General features: G+C 48.7%; 1 protein-coding gene across 3 annotated transcripts in view; it reads right to left on the bottom strand.

The window, feature by feature from the left end:
- The window catches only part of ANTXR1 (ANTXR cell adhesion molecule 1), a 46369-nt gene that overhangs the window by 1482 nt on the left and 28474 nt on the right, over positions 1-16413 (bottom strand). Inside the window, exons 14-18 of one of the 3 annotated variants that reach the window (XM_071417795.1) lie at positions 9917-9958; positions 5756-5851; positions 4720-4887; positions 2690-2770; positions 819-1046 (exon numbers count right to left, since the gene is read on the bottom strand). In XM_071417795.1, coding sequence (XP_071273896.1) covers positions 1014-1046; positions 2690-2770; positions 4720-4887; positions 5756-5851; positions 9917-9958 — 420 coding nt within the window. In that variant the 3' untranslated portion in view covers positions 819-1013. The other 2 variants (XM_071417794.1, XM_071417797.1) reach the window with 2 other exon arrangements.

Raw genomic sequence — 16413 nt, 5'->3', positions numbered from 1 at the left:
TGGCCACCACCCTGGCATGGGATGGAGCTCTCAGACCTTCCCATCCCACCCCTGACCACCACCATGGCCCAGCTGGGACCTCACAGGCCACCCCATCCCAGCCCTGGCACCACCATGGCATGGGATGGACCTACAGACCCCCCTGTCCCACCACCCTGTCCCACCACCATGGCATGGGATGGAGCTCAGAGACCCCCCTGTCCCACCCTTGGTCACCACCATGGCACAGCTGGGACCTCTCAGACCTTCCCGTCCCAGCCCTGGCCACCACCATGGTGTACCAGGAACCTCACAGACGCCCCTGTCCCACCTCTGGCCATCCCCATGGTGTACCAGGAGCCTCACAGACGCCCCTGTCCCACCCCTGACCACCACCATGGTGTACCAGGAACCTCACAGACGCCCCTGTCCCACCTCTGGCCATCCCCATGGTGTACCAGGAACCTCACAGACGCCCCTGTCCCACCCCTGGCCATCCCCATGCCATGGCTGGCACCTCTCAGACCGTCCCACCCTTGCCTGTGACCGTGGTCCGAGGGGTTTTCAGGATGAAGAAGAGATGGGAACGTTGCCTCCACCACCCTGCATGGCACGGAGCTCTCAGAGCTTCCCACCCCACCCTTTACCAGGCTCAGGGAACTTTAGCTTGGCTGGGCCATTTTCCTGCTCAGAACTGTTCCTGAAGTGCCCCCACTCCCCCTCAGGCTGTCTCCACACTCCAGGGCTCCTCAGGAGCCAGCAAATTGCTATTCTTGCTCTTTGGTGCTAAGCTACAGTTTGTTGTACAGTTTTAAACAAAACCTTTGCCCTCTGAGCTGTTATTTTCTCTTTTTTTTTTCCCCCTCACAAGCTCCACCTGCAAAAGATCCCACTGTAAATACTCAGATGTCAGAATCAGCATTACTGTATCATGGATTCATTCCTTTGGATATGAAATCATCCCCAAAGGCACCAGAGCATTTCTGGATCCTTTCTTTACTTTTGGCCTGCTGAGCACGAGCTCATTTTGTGTTTTACTCTTTCCTCTCCCAAAGTAAATGTTTTTCCTGGTGGAAAAAAAAAAAAAAAGCCAAATGGAGCAGATTTTTGGGGGATTTTTGCAGGTTTTGAATGCCCTGCCCAGCCCTGCATCCTCTGTCCCTGACAGAGAGCCCCAGACAGCTCTGCCAGCTGTGCATGGGGGGAAACATCTGCCTGGGAGGGAAAAGGGCTCCAAAAAACCCAAAATCAGAGATTTCACAGAGCCCTGAACAGCCCAAAATCAGAATAATTCCCACAGTGTTTGGTGAGGAATAATTCCCAGAGCTTTTGGTCAGGAATAATTCCTTCTGTGTTTGGTCAGGAATATTTTGGTGAGGAATAATTCCCACAGCATTTGGTGAGGAATAATTCCCACAGCATTTGAGGAATAATATAATATATAATATATAATATATAATATATAATATATAATATATAATATATAATATATAATATATAATATATAATATAGGTTATTCAAAGAAACAAAGAAGGACTGAAAAGAAAATTTTACAGTGGTGAGATTCCACCAGTAAACTTCCAAAAAACCCCTCTTTTCCATGAATCTTCATGAATTTGGGTAGGACAAGTCTCTACACATTATTTGTTGTACCTTTGCTCTCTTTACACCCTTCTCTATCTGCATTCACCTATTCAAGCACAAAATGAAAATGCAATTTATGCAATGCAATAACAAATTAAACCCCAGTCTGGTCCCTGATTGAGGAGCTCCTGGCCAGCTCTGAGCTTGAAACACGTTTTGAAAACCTCATAAATTCCTGACAGAGCAACAATTCTCAATGAAGTGCAGCTGGCACTGCAGAGAAACAGGAATTGTTTGGGTCCTGTGGGCAATTTGCACGAATAAGGGCTCCTGTGTTCCATTAGAAAAGTGATAAAATTCCCTAAAAATGCATCTCTTACATCACCTCTCTATTTGTGATACGAAAATAACCCCGTTAATGCTGACAGGAATGCAAAGCCAGTCTGCTGAAAACACCAGGGGACCGCAGGAATCCCGTGTGACCTCAGCGCCTCGGGATATTGGAACCATCTGGGGCCATCCGGGACCCTCTGGGGCCATCTGGGGCCATCTGGGACCATCTGGGACCCTCTGGGACAATCCAGGGCCATCCAGGACCCTCTGGGACCATCTGGGACCATCCGGGACCCTCTGGGACCATCCGGGGCCATCTGGGACCATCCGGGACCCTCTGGGACCCTCTGGGACCCTCTGGGACCATCTGGGACCCTCTGGGACCCTCTGGGACCATCCGGGACCCTCTGCTGGTGACCCCAGGGCTCTGCCAGGGGCTGCAGAGCACAGCAGCCAAACCCAGAGGGGACAGGGGGGACAGAGAGACAGGGATGGCAGAGCTGGCAGAGTGACAGAGGGACAGGGGTGATCAGAGGTGGCAGAGGAGGTGACAGAGGAGGTGGCAGGGCTGGCAGAGGTGACAGAGGTGGCAAAGGTGATCAGAGGTGACAGAGGTGACACAGGAGGTGACAGAGGAGATCAGAGGTGGCAGAGGAGGTGGCAGGGCAGACAGGGCTGGCAGAGGTGACAGAGGAGGTGACAGAGGTGACGGGGGGGTGGCAGGGAGGTGGCGGTGCTGACAGGGGAGGTGGCAGGGAGGTGGCAGTGCCGTCGGGCTCTGCAGTCCCTTACCTTGTCCCCGGGCTGCGGGCGCATCACGGACACGCGGTCGTAGCCCTTCCTCAGCAGCACCCAGAGCGCGTCCAGCTTGCCCTGGGGGGACACAAACGGGGGGTTTGGCCTGCCCTGGTCGTGTGTGACAGGTAACAGCATCAGGTGTGTGACAGATCTGTTATGTGTGTGACAGGTAACAGCATCAGGTGTGTGTGATAACAGCATCAAGTGTGTGACAGACCTGTCATGTGTGTGACAGGTAACAGCATCAGGTGTGTGACAGGTAACAGCATCAGGTGTGTGACAGATCTGTCATGTGTGTGACAGGTAACAGCATCAGGTGTGTGTGATAACAGCATCAGGTGTGTGACAGGTAACAGCCCTCAGGTGTGTGACAGGTAACAGCCCTCGTGTGTGACAGGTAACAGCATCAGGTGTGTGACAGGTAACAGCATCAGGTGTGTGTGATAACAGCATCAGGCGTGTGACAGGTAACAGCCCTCAGGTGTGTGACAGGTACCAGCCCTCCTTCCTGGAAATGAGGATTATAAATCCCCAGCGAGGACAGAAATGTCTGTGTGAGTGTCCTGGGCCAGGACTGAGGGTGGAAATGTGAGCTGGGCGTGTCAGAGGGGCTGGGGAAGGGCTCGGTGTCCTCACCCCGAGCTGATTCCCCTGCTCTGGGTGGGATCCCCAGGCCTGTGAGGGGCACAGTTCACATTTGGGGTGTTTGGGGGCTCCTGTGTGAGCCCAGATGCCTGGGGTCTGACCAAGACTCCCTTCCATGGGGCAGAATGCTCCTGTTCCCTTTCCAGGGATCCAGAATTCCCCTCTGGGGTCTCCATCCTGCTGCTCAGCCCAGAGCTGAGCTGGGGCTCGCAGGGGTGGAGGCAGACATGAGAAATGACTGCATGGAACTCGTTTCCAGAGGATGTGGGGGGAAAACTTCCCAAGGTGAGAGCCAGGAAAGTCTGGGATTCTCAAAGGGAGAGGCAAGAAACTTCTCTGTCAGATCCTTCTGCATTTGGACCCAGAACTCCTCAGAGCTGAGGGAAACCACCCCTTGAGCTCCAAGCCATCCTCCCCCTGCAGCAGAGCTGCTGGGAGCCCTTGATCTCCTGTCCACCCTGACAGCTCTAGAAATGAGCACCTTTTCCTTCCATTTCTCCTTCAGGAAACCAGAGGCAAAGCGACAACTTTCCATGGAACAAATTTTAAAAAATTAAAAAAAAAAAAAAAATTCCTCTTTACTCTGCAGTCCCAATTTCCAAGAGCCTGCCATGGTTTCTTGGGGAAAGCCAAGAGCTCCATCTCTGGGAGCCTGTGAGACATCTGGGTGGAAGAGAGGGAGTGTGCATCATGGAAAGGATGATGGCTGGAGACAGGGGATGGCAAAGCTTTCTCCTGGAAGCAGAAACCCTCTGTGCTCTCCACGGATGGGCTGGGGCTCCGTGTCTGGAGCTCCTCCACAGCTCCAGCACAAGGTCACTTGCAGGAAAAAAAAAAATGATATGCAAGGTCTGAAGGCAAACAAAGCCTCGAATCCTGCTGGATCTGAAGCCCAGAGAGAAGAAACACTCGGGGCAGATGACAAACGAGGGAGTGCACGGCTCCAGCCCTGGAATTTCCTCTGAATTCATGGTGAACTCAGCCCTGCACTGACCCTGAGTTACCCCAGTGCTCCTGAGACCTGCTGGGGTCAGGCACAGGCACCTTTGGAGCTGTCTGTGAGCCCAGGTGGGACTGGAGGGTCAGGGGCTGGAGAAGGGACAGGGACACACGGCCAGGCAGTGCTGGGGTGGCTGGGATCCACCTGGGATCCACCTGGGATCCACCTGAGCTTCCCCTGGCAGTGCTGGGGTGGCTGGGATCCACCTGGGATCCACCTGGGATCCACCTGGGATCCACCTGAGCTTCCCCTGGCAGTGCAGGAGGGGCTGGGCTCCACCTGGGATCCACCTGGGATCCGCCCTGGCAGTGCTGGAGGGGCTGGGAAATACATTTTAAATGTCATTTCAACAAAAGGTTCTGCCGGTGCCCCGGCTCACCTTGATGGGCGAGTACCACCTCTGCGGGGCCGAGGCCCGGCGGGTGCTGCTGCCCAGGCTCCTGGGCTCGGGGAACTCGAACTCCTGCTCGGGCATCTTCACACGGGCGTTCTTGGCCTTCTCCAGCTTGGCACCTTCCTCCGTGGAGCCCTTCTCACCCCAGCGCACCTGGAACCGGGGAGCAGGGCCGGGATGGGGGCAGGATCGGGGTCGGGGTCAGGGGCAGGGTCAGGGTCAGGGATGGGATTGGGATTGGGATCAGGATTAGGGGCAGAATCAGGGTCAGGATCAGGGTCAGGGTTAGGATCAGGGGCAGGATCAGAGTCAGGGTCAGGATTGGGATCAGGATCAGGATCAGGACCAGGGTCAGGATCAGGATTAGGGGCAGAATCAGGATCAGGGCCAGGGCCAAGGCCAGGATCAGAATCAGGATCAAGGTCAGGATCAGGGGCAGAACCAGGGTCAAGATCAGGGTTAGGATCAGGATTAGGGGCAGGATCAGGGTCAGGGCCAGGATCAGGGTCAGGGCCAGGGCCAGGGCCAAGGCCAGGATCAGGATCAGGGTCAGAACCAGGGTCAGAACCAGGGTCAGAACCAGGGTCAGGATCAGGGTCAGGATCAGGGTCAGAACCAGGGTCAGGATCAGGGTCAGGATCAAGGTCAGGATCAGGGTCAGGATCAGGGTCAGGATCAGGCTGTGCCACCCCTGCTGCAGGAGCAGCCCTGCCTCTGGGTGTCCCCAGCTGAACAGCAATGCACAGGTTTGTTTCTAGACTGCAGCCCAAATTTTCAGCTCGTCCTTCATGGTGGTTTATGAGAAATGTGGCAGTGGAGGAGCTTTTCAAGAGAACTAAAACCATCTCCTGCTAATTTGTGTGGCAGCGCTGCCCTGTGTCGCAGGCATGGACCAGGACGTTGCTAAACTCCAGGAATCTGTGTTTGCCTCCTCAATATTCCCGCACAAAAATGATTTGGGCTCCTGAAAGCCTCAGGAGGGCTGTGCCTGGCCCTGGGTGCCCTGCTGGGCTCTCCTCACCTCCATCCGCTTGATGCCGCCCACGCCTCGCCCTCCGTAGTAAGAGGCATCCACTGTTGGCCACTTCTTCTTGGGCAGCCCATCATCATCCTCCTCCTGCAAAACAGAGCAGGGCTGCAGCTGCCAGGGGAGCCAGCAGGGATGGGAGGGAATGAGCAGGCTTTGAAAAGAATGAGATTTTGGGATGGGAAGGATGAGCAGGGATGGGAGGAGATGGAAGGGATGGGAAGGAATGAGCAGGGAATGAGCAGGGATGGGAAGGAATGAGCAGGGATGGGAATGAGCAGAGATGGGAAGGAATGAGCAGGGATGGGAAGGGATGGAAGGGAATGAACAGGGATGGAAATGGATGAGCAGGGATAGAAAGGAATGGGAAGGGATGAGCAAGGATGGAAATGGATAGAAAGGAATGAGCAGGGATGGAAAGGGGTGAGCAGGGATGGGAAGGGATGGGAAGGAATGAGCAGGGAATGAGCAGGGATGGGAAGGAATGAGCAGGGATGGGAATGAGGAGGGATTGGAAGGAATGAGCAGGGAATGAGCAGGGATGGGAATGAGCAGGAATGAGCAGGGATGAGCAGGGAATGAGCAGGGATGGGAAGGGATGAGCAGGGATGGGAAGGAATGAACAGGGATGGGAATGAGGAGGGATGGGAAGGGATGAGCAGGGATGGGAAGGGATGAGCAGGGATGGGAAGGGATGAGCAGGGAATGAGCAGGGATGAGCAGGGAATGAGCAGGGATGGGAAGGGATGAGCAGGGATGGGAATGAGGAGGGATTGGAAGGAATGAGCAGGGAATGAGCAGGGATGGGAATGAGCAGGAATGAGCAGGGATGGGAATGAGCAGGAATGAGCAGGGATGGGAATGAGCAGGAATGAGCAGGGATGGGAATGAGCAGGAATGAGCAGGGATGGGAAGGGATGAGCAGTCCCAGGCTGCCTTGTCCTGGTTCAGGCCAGGTTCTGGTCTGTGCCCTGTTCTTTTGCAGAGCATGGACACTCGTGAAAGGACAACGTGTGTATCAACACCAGCACGTGGAAGGGACAGCCCAGCTCCAGCAGGAATGAGGTTTTGGGGTTTCTCAGCCCTAAAGTCACAAAAATGCAATTAACTCCTGTAATGCACCTGGAGCAGCTGCCCATGGGAGCCCATGTGGCTTGTGTGTGTGTGTGAAAAATGAGATTTAAATTGTGTGTCCTGCCCTTGCTCGCTGCAGCATCCCATGGTGACATTCACATTTGGGTGACTTAACACATCAAGAAAATTCCCCTCAGTTTATTTAAAATGAGCCTGCTAAAGCTCCAGCGAAATTCAAGGTGTTTTAAATCCTCTGCCAGGTCAGAGTGTGCACTTAACAGAGCCTTTCCCTTTAATTTCTACAGTTCAGGCTGTGAACTGGCAAAGCAGAAAAGCAGAGTTCATCAAAAACGTGAAGTATTTCCTGTGAAAAACGTGGAGAGAAAAGAAAAATGGTCCCTCTCTCTTTTTTCTTCTCCTTTCTTTAATTTTTCACAGGGATTTGGCTAAACTCCAAAACTTAGGAGCTTTCCAAAACTGGAAAAGCCAAAAATACTTTGAAATTGAAACTCCCCATCAGGAAAACTGAAAAACTGGGTGGTGGTGGTGAGGAGGGGAAGAAGAAAAAAAATCCAAGAAAAACTCCGGTTTTCACGGCAACCAAAAGCATTTCAGTTTATCAAAACACAAGAAACTGGGCTGCAAAACGTGTCCTGAGCCAAGGGAAGGGTGAACAACTGGTCACAAGCACCAGGCTCCTCTCCTCAGGGCTGCTGAGGCTCTTTGCTGCAAATCCAGAACTCGAGATCTCTGCGTGATGTTTTCCATGAGGATTTTTCTTGTGTTTAAAAAAAAAAAAAAAAAGAATAAAAAAAAGGAAAAAGAAAAAGAAGAAAAAAAAAAAGAAGAAAAAAGGGAAAAAAAAAAAAAGGAAAAAAGAAAAAAAAAAGGGAAAAAAAGAAAAAAAAAAAAAGAAAGAAAAAAGTGGAAGCAAAGCCATGGAAATATTTTCCTTCAGCAATTCTCTTTTCTCTCCCCTCGGCTCGGCACAGACTGGACTCCTCACAACAGGAAATACCAAGGTTTGGGAAATTTTCCCCACAAGCCCTGCGAGCCCAGGGCAGCCGCACGCCCCACAAACAAAGGAGTCACAAGTTTGCTGCAGCAGGAGCCTGTTTACATCAAGGGGAGGGCAGGGGGGGTTCTGCAATGCAAAAAGAGCCCCCAGAGCCCTGTCCTGCAGGCCTGGCCGTGTGCCCACCACACTGGGGGAACTGGGAATGGCCGGGAGAGGGAGGAGCAGGGAATGGGAGGGAAAACGAGCCCAAATTTCACATCCAGCGCCCCGGTTTGGGGTGGATTCCCACCCCCTGCCTGCCCCAGCTGTGTTTCCCTCCACCTGAGGAGCTGCAGCTCCAAAAGCAGCCCAAGAAAATCCAAGAGCATTTGAGGATGCTGGGAATTGACCGTGCAGGACTTGGCACCTTCCCAGCCCCACAATCTGCTTTGGATGGAGCTGGAGTTTCTTTTAAGGAGCAAGGAGAAGCAGGACAGAGCTGCATTTCACAGTCAGGGAGCCAGATCCAGGAGTGCTGGGCTGCAGAAAACAAAGATCTGTGTTTATCTCCGAGGCCAGGCTGGGCTCTGGATGCTGTGACCCTGACCTGAGGGAACCTCGTCCGTGGGTAACACAAGGATAATTCAGGCTCCACAAGGGACGGCTGAACCACTCCGGGTAGGAACTCAAACGAAATTTGGCCAGATATTAAAAAAAAAAAATAAAAAAAAAAAGAATTGGACAGCTTCCCCCTCTCCCCACCCTTATAATTATTTTCCCAGTTGTCTCTGCAGTGCCTGAATTTTGTCAGAATTCAGCATTTATGGAGAGCTCTGCCTGCACCAAGGGCTGAGCCACGGCACGAAATTCCCTTCTCTGTTGAGAGATTTCTCACTGAGTTTTAGTGTGGAGGGAGCACAGGGGAAACCCAGCTGCCCTCAGGATCCTTTCTGCCCCTTCTCCCAGCCCAGAGCCCTTCCCAAACCCCATGGCCACCCCTTGGTGCCACTCTGGGGACGCCCTGCTGTTCCTTTCAAGGCTTTGGTGCCTCTAAGGGACCCCAGGATCTTCTCCTCTCCAGCCTGAACAACCCCGGCCTCATCCGAGCTCATCCTCGAGACACAGACGTGAAACTGAAATTCGGCCATCAGGCTGAAATTTGGCTGTGAAACTGAAATCTGGCCTGAAACTGAAATTTGGCTGTGAAAATGAAATTTGGCTGTGAAAATGAAAATTGGCCATGAGGCTGAAATTTGGCCATGAAACTGAAAATTGGCTACAGAACTGAAATTTGCCATGAAACTGAAATCTGGCCAGGAAGCTGAAATCTGGCCAGGAAGCTGAAATTAATTGGCAGTTCCTGGCTGGTGCTGGTTTCCTTGCCCAGCAGTGAGAGTCTCCCAGGGCCTCTGAAGCAGAGTTCAGTGAAACCCCTGAGAGCAGAGCTGCTTCCCCTCCTTGTTAGAGTGCAGTGCGTTCTCCTTCCTCCTGTGGCCTTCAGCTCCCAAACCTGCTGATGCAAGAATTCCTTTTTTTGTTGGTTTTTTTTTGTTTTTTTTTTTTTTTTTGTTTCTTTTATGGCCAAGGATTTCGTGAGAAGGAAAAAATCCAACTGTAACCCTGCTGCTGCTGCTGCAATCCCTCCTGCAGGGGAGGGGGATGTCTGCAACGCCTAAAACAAATGGATTATGGACAATCAACTCCATCTTCTATTTGTCCAGAGCAAAGTGGAAAATCTTTGAGTCGAGATTTTAACAGAGTTAAACACAGGCCCAAGGGCTGTCCCTGCGTGAATCACACCTGAGTGAGGAGGGGTGGCCTGAGCTGCGCTTCCCCACCTGGGAACTCAGGTTTGATCGCCTTCCCTGAGGTCAATTAATCACCTTCACTGAGGTCAATTAATCACCTTCACTGAGGTCAATTAATCACCTTTCCTGAGGTTAATTAATCACCTTCACTGAGGTCAATTAATCACCTTTCCCGAGGTGCTCTAATCACCTTTCCCGAGGTGCTTTAATCCCTTTTTCCTGAGGACACTGACCAAAACCCCGTCCCAAACACAGAGCAGGCTCAGGGTCGCTCACCTCGCTGTCTTCTGCGGGAGGTGGGGGAGGCTCCTTGATGATCTGGAAGGAGGAAAGAGAAGGAGAATCATAAATTCGTGTTTTGTTCCCCAAAGGCACGGGAGAAAACAGCCGGATGTGCTGCTGGGACACCTCCCCAGTGACAGCCTGGAGCTGTGGTGTTCTCTGAAAAATCCTGTCTTGATTTATATAAATAGAAAATTAAAATAAACATAAAGCCATGAATATAAATATAGAAACACAAAATAACAACTATATAAATATTTATATAAATATAAAATAAAAAATAAATATAAAAATAATATAAATATATAAATATATAAATATAAAAATATATAAATATAAAAAATAAACCTAAACATAGATATATACCATAAATAAATATATATATTTATATAGACATATCAATAAATACATATATGTAAATATATGTATGATTATATTTATATAAATATAAATATATACATACATATATGAATAGAAGAAATAGTAAACATAAAAAATATAAATATAAATATAATTATAAATATAATTATAAATATAATTATAAATATAAATAAGCACCCAGATCTATGGCTCACTGAGGTTTCTAATAAGGCAGGGAGAGGCTGCAGCCTGCTCCAGGATATTTCCATAGAAACCATCTCAGTGCTGTGGGTGTGAGGCCATTATTTCATGCAGAAACTTTGCATGCAGGGCTTGGCAGCAGCTGCTGCCAGCGGAGCCTCCAAGAGCAACAGAGACTTTCCAAGGGAGGGCAGGGACAGCGGGGAGTTAAAAAAAAAAAATTAAAAAAATTAAGTTTAAATTTAAATAAAATAAAATAAAACTAATAAAAATAATTGAAATTTAAATTTTTAAATTTAAATAAAATTTAAGTTAAAATAATAAAAATATTTAAGTTTAAATTTAAATAAAATAAAAATTAAAAATATAAAAATAAAAAATAATTGAAATGTAAATGTTTAAATTTAAATGAAATTTCAATTAAAATAATAAAAATATTTAAGTTTAAATTTTTAAATTTAAAAAAAATTAAAGTTAAAATTAAAATAATAATTAAATAAAACTAAAATGAAAAAATAAAAATAAAAAATTCAAATAAAAAATAAAAATTGAATAAAAAGGAAAAGAAGAAAAAGAGAAAAAAAGAAAAAGAAAAAGAAAAATAAAATAAAAAATAAAAATAAAAATTCAGTCCCAGCCAGCAACAGCTTGGCCGTTTAAATGCAGAAAGGGAAAATCTCAATCACATTAAATGGCCCTGAAGTTATAAATATTTACAGCAGTTCCTGTCACTTGTGTTTTCCTCCTGTGATGAGCTCAGTGTTTTTATTTTGCTCTGCAGAGCCCCAGCCATGCAAGGCTGCAGTGATGGGGAGCAGGAGGCTCTGCTGGGGAGGGGACAGGGCAGGAGGGGCTGGGGCTGCCACCACTGCTGGGACACTGGGACAGAGAGCAAAAACCTGGAAATCTGGGACAATGATGAGCAAAAATAATGATAACTGCGAAAATTACCAAAAATTATGAAAACTGTGACAATGACCAAAAACTATGAAAACAGTGAGAATCACCAAAATTATGAAAAGTATTGAAACTACCAAAAACAATGAAAACACTGAAAATGACCAAAACCAATGGGAACTCTGACAATGACCAAAAATGATGAGAACTGTGACAATGACCAAAACCAACGATAACTGTGAAAATGACCAAAAGCTTTCATCCTATGAAAATGACCAAAAATTATGAGAACTGTGACAATGACCAAAAATGATGAAAACTATTGAAACTACCAAAACCAATGAAAACTGCGAAAACGACACAAAATGATAAAAACTGTGCCAATGACCAAAAACGATGAAGACCATGATAACGACCAAAAACGATGAAAGCTATGAAAATGACCAAAACCAATGAAAACTGTGAAAGTTACTCAAAATGATATGGGGTTAAAAATCAGAATGAACCATCCAGTTTTGGTCCAGCTGAGCATCCAAGCACAATTTCTGAGCCAGCACCAGTGCAGATCCCACTCTTGGAAGCGAGGCCGTGGCTGATTTCCATACATTTGCATTCCTCCCCATAGGCACACACGTACACACAGACTGGCTGATTTCTCTAAACAGATCAAGTGTTTGCTATCCCAGGCCAAAAGGGGGGGAAAAAACCCACATTCCTCCCATTTTTGGGTGCTTTGCACTTCTGAGAGCAACCGAGCTGCCCGAATTGGCAGCAGGGTTGGTGAATTTGGACGAGGCTGCAGATGGGGGAGTTCAGTCTCCCGTGCTTTTGAGCCTCTATGACCTCTCAAAGTTCAAATCTTACCAAAAAAAAAAATAGAAATTCTCATTTCTGACTCGCTGAAGTTCAAATCTTACCCCTCAAAAAAAAATCTCATTTCTGACTCGCTGCCCGGGCCTTCAAACAGCACAAAGCTTTTCCTTCTCCCTTTGGGTTCTGACAGCTCCAGCTCTGGGGGCATGAAATCCTCACTCTGGGGCACTGAGACGCTCATTTGGGGCTCAGAAACCTTCATTTTGGGGCTCAGAAACCTTCATTTTGGGGACACTGAGACCTTCATTTTGGGGCACTTGAGACCCTCAGTTTGGGACACTGAAACCTTCATTTTGGGGTGCTGAGACCCTCGCTTTGTGGCAGAGACCCTCATTTTGGGGCACTGACACCCTGATTTTGGGACAGTGAGACTCTCATTTTTGGGGCACTGAGACCCTCATTTTGGGGCACTGAGACCCTCATTTTGGGACACTGAAACCTTAATTTTGGGGCTCCTCGTTTTAGGGCTCAGAATCCCTCATTTTGGGCCATTCAGACCCTCATTTTGGGACACTGAGATCCTCATTTTTGGGACACTGAAACCTTCATTTTGGGGCTCACACTGAGACCCTCATTTTGGGGCACTGAGACCCTCATTTTGGGCCATTCAGACCCTCATTTTGGGGCACTGAGATCCTCATTTTGGGCCATTCAGACCCTCATTTTGGGGCACTGAGACCCTCATTCTGGACCATTCAGACCCTCATTTTGGGGCACTGAGACCCTCATTTTGGGCCATTCAGACCCTCGTTTTGGGGCTCCCAGAGCTGGATAACCCCATGGCAGAGCACAGCAGCGCCATCAGCCACCTCCAGGGAGGTTAAAACCTTTGGGAAGGGCGAATTTCCTGAATTTCCTGCTGCCCTGAGATTCCTGTGGCCGCTCAGGCACAGGAAAGCAGAGGCTGAGCCCGGGTTTTGCAGACTCCAGGAATGTGTCTGGGGTGTTTTCTGTGCTCTCCACCAGCCCTGAGTGTCCAGCAATCCCACAGTGACTGTCCCTGGGGTTTCGGATGATAAATTGGGGCAATGTGGTTCTTGTCAGAGGAGATATCTGCTCTGGGATGGGACAGATCATCGTTTAAAACCAAGCAAACAGTACAAAATAAGAAATAAAGGACTTTGCCTCTAATTAGGACTGGAGTTTGGAAGCATGCTGTTAACTGGGCAGTTTGTTTTTGTCCTTAATTCCCTTCACTGCTCTGGAAAACACCGAATATATATTCTTGCTGTCTCAATAAACAAGGATTTTTAATAGCATTAACCATGATCCATCTGACTAATTCCCTTATTTTTTCCCCCCCTTACGTATTTATAGTTTTGACCTCTCAGTCCTGTGACTGCCTCATATTTGAGCTATGAGCTGGGCAAAGGAACATTTCCTTTTTATTTCTGTCCTATCTTCTGTGTCTTCTCCTTGGAGATCTGCTCCACACTTCAAAGCTAACACAAGCAGGGGCCTGTCCCCATTTCTTCAGCTGCAATAAAACACAATCTTCTCCTTAGAGACAGAAATGACATTTTTAGGGAAATGAAATCTTAGAGAAATGAAATCCCAGAGAAATGAAATTTTAGAGAAATGAAATCTTAGAGAAATGAAATCCCAGAGAAATGAAATCTTAGAGAAATGAAATTTTAGAGAAATGAAATCCCAGAGAAATGAAATCCCAGAGAAATGAAATTTTAGAGAAATGAAATCCCAGAGAAATGAAATTTTAGAGAAATGAAATCTTAGAGAAATGAAATCCCAGAGAAAGGAAATTTTAGAGAAATGAAATCCCAGAGAAATGAAATTTTAAAGAAATGAAATTTTAGAGAAATGAAATCCCTTTTCTGGGCAATGCAGAGCCACGGTGGCCACCTGGAGCCCTTGCCCTCACTCAGTGACTCCAGATTTAAATTCTCTGGGGAATTTAAAGCTAACACAAGCAGGGGCCTGCCCCCATTTCTTCAGCTGCAATAAAACCACAATCTTCTCCTCAAGATAGAAATGAAATTTTAGAGAAATTGAATTTTAGAGAAATGAAATTTTATAGGAATGAAATCCTTTTTCTGGGCAATGGAGAACCACGGTGGACACCTGGAGCCCTTGCCCTCACTCACTGACTCCAGATTTAAATTCCCTGGGGAGTTTTCTGGTTGTGTGATGCTGTTCTCCCTTCTCCCCAGAGCATCAGAACCCAGGGATCTCTGTGAGGAATCTCCATCCCTCACAGGGACGCTGCCATTTTACAGCTCTGCAGAGCCTGTGCATTTCCTCCCCTTCTCCTCCACCTCTTCAGCCATGTGGTTTTAATCTATATTTTCTGCATTTTCTCCATCCAGCTTTTTGCTTCCAAAACTTCTGGTCAGCTGCAGCGCAGGGAGCCAAACAGATTGCTGGGTTCTTCCAAGCTCACTTCCAGAAAACAGCTTTAAAGTTAAAAGCTGCTGTTGGATGCTCAAATACCAGCACCTCATTTATCGGCCAGCCACACCCCTGCCTTTAAAATCACCGGAGTATGAAAATGAGCGAGGTGGGGCAGATTCTGTGGGCAAAGAACCCAGCCCAGCCCCTCAGGCCACCCTGGATGGCTGCAGAAGGGAGGGAAAAAATCAAACTTGGAGGAGGTGGGAGGGTGAGCATCATCCCAGTAAAGGGAGAGAACACCCCAGTAAAGGGGGAGAACATCCCAGTAAAGGGAGAAACCATCCCAGTAAAGGGAGAACATCCCAGTAAAGGGGGAGAACATCCCAGTAAAGGGAGAGAGCATCCCAGTAAAGGGAGAGCATCCCAGTAAAGGGAGAGAGCATCCCAGTAAAGGGAGAGCATCCCAGTAAATAAGGGAGAGCATCCCAGTAAAGGGAGAGAGCATCCCAGTAAAGGGAGAACATCCCAGTAAAGGGGGAGAACATCCCAGTAAAGGGAGAGCATCCCAGTAAAGGGAGAGCATCCCAGTAAAGGGAGAGAACATCCCAGTAAAGGGAGAGAAAATCCCAGTAAAGGGAGAGAGCATCCCAGTAAAGGGAGAGAAAATCCCAGTAAAGGGAGAGAAAATCCCAGTAAAGGGAGAGAGCATCCCAGTAAAGGGAGAGCATCCCAGTAAAGGGAGAACATCCCAGTAAAGGGAGAGAGCATCCCAGTAAAGAGAGAGCATCCCAGTAAAGGGAGAGAACATCCCAGTAAAGGGAGAGCATCCCAGTAAAGGGAGAGAACATCCCAGTAAAGGGAGAGAAAATCCCAGTAAAGGGAGAGAGCATCCCAGTAAAGGGGGAGAGCATCCCAGTAAAGGCAGAGAAAATCCCAGTAAAGGGAGAGAGCATCCCAGTAAAGAGAGAGCATCCCAGTAAAGGGATCTGCTGGGATTTGCTAGGACCTGCTGGGCCATGCTGGGATCTACTGGAAGCTTGTGGGATCTGCTGGGATCTACTGGAAGCTTCTGGGACCTGCTGGGATCTACTGGAAGCTTGTGGGATCTGCTGGACCATGCTGGGATCTACTGGAAGCTTCTGGGACCATGCTGGGATCTACTGGAAGCTTGTGGGCACTGCTGGGGTCTGTGCACTCCTCTCCTCCTCGCCATCGGTGCTGGGCAGTCGCGCACAGCAGAATTGGTTCCTTTGTTTTCCGTTCTCCAGTGAGCCTCCCACAGCCTTTGGAGAGGTTCCTCCTCCTCCTCCCTGTAACATCCTGCACAGGTATCCAGGGGAATGGTGCCTGTGCTGCTGCACCAGGCCCAGCAGGGAGTTGTTGTTGTTCTGATCTGCTAAGCAACAATTGCCTCTACTGTAAAGCGGAGTGCTGGGTTCCAGGCCTCATCCCAGAGCCCTCCTGAGGCCAATGAACTCGGATGCATTTGGAAAGAGCATTCCTCCGTGGCTGGCTGCCAGGGAGATGCTGGGCTCCAGATGAACCTCCAGGGCCAGCCTGTTGACTGCAGCCCATTCACTCCAGGGATGGAGCTGGCTCGGGCTCTTTCCTGGAGAACTGCTGGACAGCAATGACTCCTCTTCAATTAAAGAGCATGCCAAGAGGAATTTCAGGCTTCAGAAATGTGCTTGTCGCTCAGAAACAGATTTATACTCGGCGAGGGAAGAGGCTGGTGTGGTTTTTTTTCCCCTTTTTCCCCTGACACATCCCCGATCACCACGGAGCCGTCCCCGGGCCGGGATCCGCGCGCT

The sequence above is a fragment of the Agelaius tricolor genome, unplaced genomic scaffold (assembly GCF_023055355.1).
Source record: "Agelaius tricolor isolate 1412-34295 unplaced genomic scaffold, bAgeTri1.0.p SCAF_70, whole genome shotgun sequence".
Lineage (NCBI taxonomy): Eukaryota > Metazoa > Chordata > Aves > Passeriformes > Icteridae > Agelaius > Agelaius tricolor.
Note: the sequence above shows the minus strand (reverse complement) of the source record. Positions and strands in the feature narration are given on the sequence as shown.